Source organism: Poromitra crassiceps (assembly GCF_964638095.1).
Source record: "Poromitra crassiceps genome assembly, chromosome: 11".
NCBI classification, from domain to species: Eukaryota; Metazoa; Chordata; class Actinopteri; order Beryciformes; family Melamphaidae; genus Poromitra; species Poromitra crassiceps.
In genome coordinates, this window is record NC_139643.1 from 9977787 (window position 1) to 9984081 (window position 6295).

The following is a 6295-nucleotide window of genomic DNA, read 5'->3' on the forward strand; positions in this document are numbered from 1 at the left end:
ACAAAGTGTTTTTATTGCAGTTGTGAAATAAAACTGATACTTCCCCCTACCACAGCTTCCAACATTACTTCCTTTGACGGCCAACTTTTCCTAAATAAACAATCATTTTGTGAGCTTGAAACCATGTCTGTGTCTCTTTACAACTTGACCTGTGTGTATTTTATATAAAGTGTATTGAGCAGTATTTCCTGGGGTGCAATCCCCTAGGTGGCGTTGTTGGTAATCCAAGGTTCCAAAGCCTCTTAGTAGGCTTGGTTACACAGACACGTGAGCCTTCCACCAGGCAAGCGGGTTGGAGTCGAGGGGGATGCTCTCCTTTGCCTTGTAGGCACACACCTCATCCTTCACCTGCTGCTTCAGATCAGGCTGGTTGCGCTGGTTGCTCTGGCCACTGCCAGTTTTGGAAGAGTGGGCCAAAAAGTTCTTCCATGGCTGACCTCTTTGGGGGAGGGGAAGATTAAGTGGCCTCAGCCTGTGATGAAGTCGATGGGGTGTCCTCACTGGCCTGTGAAGAAGTTGATGCACTGGCCCCTGTAGTCTCTCTGGTCTCAACCTGCAGTATTAAATGACAAAAACAATCACACAGCAGTTATTAATTAGTGAGTTCAGTGAACATTGTAGGCCAGGCAAGTTTGTTTAGCAAATTTCATAAACAGGCAATTCAAAGTGCTTTACATAAAATAGATAAAAGAAAACGGCATAGCATACAGAAATAAAGATTATATAAAGTGAAAAAGATAAGGTTCATGTAAAAGAACAAGAAAAATGCATTGCATTAAAATAATTTAAAAAAAGTAAATGGAAAGACAGTTTACCCCCTAAGGAAAGTAACCGTAATATGTTCAGTTAAGACATTATAGAAAATATCAACCTTAGTATAAAATTAAATGAATACAATACCTGTTCTGCTCTGCTCAGAAGTTCTGGGATGATGAGATCATCAAAGGTTCTCAGCTGACAGGCAGGATCCAGGTGAGGAAGTGTCTTAAACCTCGGATCCAGGGCAGTACACTTGTGTAAGAAGTCCTGAAGACCAGGGTCAGCATATCTGTTTTGCAGATTTTCCCTGATGACATGCTTGATTTCTCTGGCAGTAGGAGTGTCGTCATCATCTTTCATGGATTCCAGGATCGTTGCTTTGAGTGGTAAGATCATGGAAACCGATGGTGTTTTTTCTGTGCACAGTATTGTAGTGATCGTCTTCAGAGGCTTCATGATCTCAATGACACACTCTGCGACGCTCACCTCATGATCAGTCAGATTGACGATCTCCTGGTTGTTTCTGAGGGCCCTTTCTGTTAGTGTGGCGTAGACAGCAGATTTCTGTTCATAGTACCTCTCCACCATCTCGTAGCTGGAGTTCCAGCGTGTTGCCACATCGTTGATGAGACGGTGCTTTGGCAAGAGAAGCATCTCCTGCTTTGTCTCCAGAATGTGGGCAGCCGTGGTGCTGCGGTGGAAAAAAGAAACCGTTTTTCGGATTTTCCGCAGGAGTCGAGATACCTGGTTGACTGCCATGCCTTTCTGTGAAGCCAAATTTAAAGTATGTGCAAAACATGCGATTTGTGGACCCAGTCCTGCTTCGTTGACAGCATTAACAATGTTTCTTGCATTGTCTGTGGTCACGGCGACGGTTTTGGGCTTTTCGAGTTTCCACTCTGCTACTGCCTCTTGTAGCTTCTCAGCTAGGTGGGCGCTAGTGTGCTGTTCATACACAGGTCTCGTTAGAAGAACAGGATTCTTCATTTCCCACTCACTGTCGATGTAGTGTGCGGTCACGGTGAGGTAGTTTTCAGTAGCACGGGACGTCCATCCGTCAGTTGTTAATGCTACGGCGGGTGCAGTGGACAGGCCGTGCTCAATCACTGCTCGTGTGCGCGTGTACAGACGTGGGACCACGGTTCCGCTCATGTGTGAACGGCATGGGACCTTGTAACGAGGCTCGAGTACGTTTAATAAATGCCTGAAGCCGGCTTGCTCTACCACTGCATATGGGCGCATATCCATGGAAATGTAGACGCCAATCGCCTCTGTAATCTTCTTGTGTCGGTCTGTGTTGGCATTCAGAGGATGGTTAAAAGCAGCAGGGAGAAGCAGTTGTTGTCCCGTTTTCTTTACCCTGTCTCCGGTGATCGGTGCATCTGGGTGGTGTCGCCTGAGATGCGTTAGCATGTTGGAGGTGTTTCCACAGACGTACCCAACAACTGCCGAACAACGCCGACACACTGTCTTTGTTCGATCAGTCTCTCGCACTCCATCGCTGTTGTAGTCGACTGGGAAGCCGAAACTCTCCCACACCGCTGATTTAAAGGAAGGTGGCGGCTCCTCAAGCTCTTGCATCTCGCATGCTTCGCCTCTCGCCATAGCGTTAGTTAAAGTGACTGACAAAATGGACGGCTTTCTCGTGTTGTTTTCGCGTGTCTTCTTCTGTGGCGTTTAATGGCGTTCAAACAGCGTTCGTTTAGGTGCTTTACTGCCACCTTCTGGATTAGGCGTATTCGTCGTGGATCTCCATGTACCGTACACTGCTGTACCGCGAGGGGCGTACCGTGAACTCACGGGACGAATACATGTACCGTGACACCCCTAGCTAACACTAACATGAAATGCCCGCCCCACTTGCTAGCTAGTAGTTAGCCTGGTTGCCTGGGTTGCAAGCAACCACTTTTAGCTATCGTTAATGTTAACGTTACATTTCTTAACGTTGGCACCACACCCCAAATTAACGTTAGCTAACGTCACGTAAGAAAGGTATAATTTCACTACCATTTCATTAAGTTACCGAGTTGTAACTTACCTCCCACGAAAAGCACTTTGGCTGCCACAGGCCTCGGGTCTTGCAGCTGAGCTTTCTACGTTTGGTTGGCCAGATCACCTCGACCCAGCCTTTGTTCTTCTCGAGGTCTTCCCTGCAGGTAACGGTAGCTTTAACATTCCGCTGTCCTGTATGATTGATGAGTCAGCTTTAACTGTGAGCCGTCTTAAAACAATGCGAAAGACATGTTCCCAGAGACAGACACCGATGCCTGTCTGACGTTCGCCGCTCAAATTCAAAGTGATAACGGAAAATCGCTCAGACACCCTGATTGGATGTCGGCTGGCAGCCAGGCAATGCTGCACACTGATTGGATGGGGAACCGGTCAATCAAACTCTGTTTGTTCTCAGCGGGACGCCTTGGGGGACTTCCCCCTAGTCCGACACCTCACGAGACCGACACCTCATGGTTTTGGGTTAGGGTCTGGGTAGACTCAGCCCTCAGTCTTAATCCGTTTCACTCCTGTAACGTCTGGGAGCCGAGACTAGGGTCTGGGGGAGGTTAGGTTTAGGCGTGGGGGTGGGAGAGGTTAGGTTTTGGGTTCGTGGGGGTGGGAGAGGTTAGGTTTTGGGTTAGGGTCTGGGGGAGGTTAGGTTTAGGCGTGGGGGTGGGAGAGGTTAGGTTTAGGGTTAGTGAAAAACGGGGAATATAGAACCCGGGGAACATAGACATGATCCCCTGTCCAATGCCTCTTTTTTCGGACTCGTGAGGTGTCGGACTCGTGAGGTATCGGACTAGTGCCATGGCACCGGGCCTTGACCTATCAGCTCTGGTCCTTGACACCGCCCACTCACTGTGCCCTGCCCACCCCACAACGTCCCAATCCTGGCGGTAATCTCGCTCTCGCGAGATAAAAACAAAATCCTTAATCTGGTAGTGGTAGAGTACACTACGGTAAAGCATACTAGTTGTGAATGACTTGAACATAAGTATGTTTTTCATAAGTAGCCTACACTAAGTTACCACTTTACATATTTGCAATTTAGTATACTTAAAAGTACACTAAAATATAGCTTGATCTTATATTAAAGTGCACTATTTGAAAGTACACTTAAATACAGTTATAAATAATTACACTTAAAGAGTACTACAATAAAGCATACTGTTAATGTATTAGAATTGACTTGCAAATAAGTGTGCTTTTCATAAATACACTAAATGACCACTTTACGTATTTGCAATTTAGTATGCTTTTTAAAAGTACACTAAAATATAGCTAAGAATGATCTTATATTAACACGTTCACTGCCATTGACGAGATATCTCGGCTTACAAAATCCAACGGTTGACTGCCAATGACGAGATATCTCGGCTTACAAATTATTATTATTTTTTTGACGGTGGGACGTGGATCAACGCCCCCCACGTCTCCTATAAAAATATTGGAGCCACCGAACGTGTACAACCCATTCCACCGACCCACTAAGTGGCGACAGTGCTCTCCATTCTAGAAAAAGCCGAGCCAAAACTGCAGGGGAACGCGCGATGAAACCATTCTCATACAGTAAAATGGATTGGCGAAAACGCTTTCGCTTTCGCGCTGATTGCTGGCGGTGGGGGATTGCAAATTTGCATAATAGATTATGGGTGCAACACACTTTGAAACACGCAGCATAAATAAGACCAGAATCGCAAAAGAAACCCCGTTTCTTGGGGTTTCTCAACCGAAACCCCAAGAAACGAGCGAGCCCATCCAGACTTGCCCAGCGGCCGCCAGCAGACAGGAGCAGCAGCAGCAGCAACTCGCTTGTGACACGCCCGCTGCAGCCAAGAAGAACACACACGGAGGGAGGAGTTTGAAGTAGAGGGGTGTTTCCTGCTGTTATGGAGGAAATTACTGTTCAAAACTATTGTTTAGATGTCTGATGTCTTACTGATGCCAAAAATGAATGGTTAAAGTGACTGTTCTATCGAATTTCACAAAAAGCTATTTATCTCAGCTTAAATTTTCAGACGCTGAAACCATGCTGTATTCAAGTGCTAATGCCTACATAACTACTAACTCTACAAACTAACTCTTTTAGACAGAGAAAGCACACATTCTATTAGTTCTTTTGAGATATTTTGTGTTCACAAAATCTTAGCAGAAAAGAATCCTCGGGTCTTGAAAGTTGAGCCAGAATCCTCAAAAAAACCCTCTGGCAGAAGCTACCTACAGTAAAAAAAAAATGGCTGGCAGTGAATGTGTTAAAGTGCACTATTTGAAAGTACACTTAAATACAGTTGTAAATAATTACACTTAAAGTGTATGACAATAAAGCATACTAATAGTGTATTACAATGGACTTGTAAATAAGTGTACTTTGCATAAGTACACTAAATGACCACTTTACCTATTTGCAATTGAGTATACTTTTTAAAAGTACACTAAAATATAGCTTAGAATGATCTTATATTAAAGTGCACTATTTGCAAGTACACTTTAATACAGTTATAAATAATTACACTTAAAGTGTATGACAATAATAGTGTATTACTATGGACTTGTAAATAAGTGTACTTTGCACAAGTATACTAAGTTGGTACTTTATGTAGTTGGAAATTAGTATATTTTTTTAAAGTACACTAACATATAGCTCAGAATGAACTTGTATTAAAGTGCACTTTTTTTAAGTGTACTTAAATGCACTTGTAAATAATAGCAATTGAAGTGTACTACGATAAAGTATACTAATACTTTATTAAAATTGACTTAAAAATAAGTATACTTTTTAATAAGTACACTATATGACCACTTTAAGTATTTACAATTTCATATACTATTTTAAAAGTATACTTAGGTACAATTTATAATACACTTGCAAGAAAGTACGCTTTTTAAAAATATACTAAAATACCACTTTAAGTATTGGAAAAATTAGTACATTTATTTTTAGTACATTTAAATTGACCTTAATGGCATCTTTTTTGAAGTACACTTTATAAAAGTACATGTTAAATATACTTTATATTAACACATTCACTGCCAGACGTTTTTTTTTTACTGTAGTTAGCTTCTGCCAGAGGGGTTTTTTGAGGATTCTGGCTCATCTTTCAAGACCCGAGGATTCTTTTCTGCTAAGATTTTGTGAACACACAATATCTCAAAAGAACTAATAGAATGTGTGCTTTCTCTGTCTAAAAGAGTTAGTTTGTAGAGTTAGTAGTTATGTAAGCATTAGCAGTTGAATACAGCATGGTTTTAGCGTCAGAAAAAATATTCAGAGATAAACGGCTTTTTGTGAAATTCGATAGAACAGTCACTTTAACCATTCATTTTTGGCTCTCTCTCTCTCTCTCTCCCTCCCCCTCTCGCTCTCTCTCTCTCTCTCTCTCCCTTCCTCTCGCTCTCCCTCCCTCTCTCTCTCTCTCTCTCTCTCTCTCCCTCCCTCTCGCTCTCCCTCCCTCTCTCTCTCCCTCCCTCTCGGGAGGGAGACGCACTAGGTTTAATCCTAGTGAGAGGGGGAGAGGGAGAGAGAGAGAGAGAGAGAGAGAGAGGG

The 6295-nt window shown here is 43.3% G+C and overlaps 1 protein-coding gene across 1 annotated transcript; it reads right to left on the bottom strand.

Annotated features, from left to right (window-relative positions):
- Positions 1 to 255: 255 nt before the first annotated feature.
- LOC310784814 (E3 SUMO-protein ligase ZBED1-like) lies at positions 256 to 2340 on the bottom strand (the record flags this gene model as incomplete). The annotated part of the gene is made up of 2 exons (XM_083645854.1): positions 256 to 432; positions 901 to 2340. The coding sequence occupies 2 exons, from the start codon at positions 2338 to 2340 to the stop codon at positions 256 to 258; spliced, it is 1617 nt and encodes a 538-aa protein (XP_083501980.1).
- Positions 2341 to 6295: the final 3955 nt, after the last annotated feature.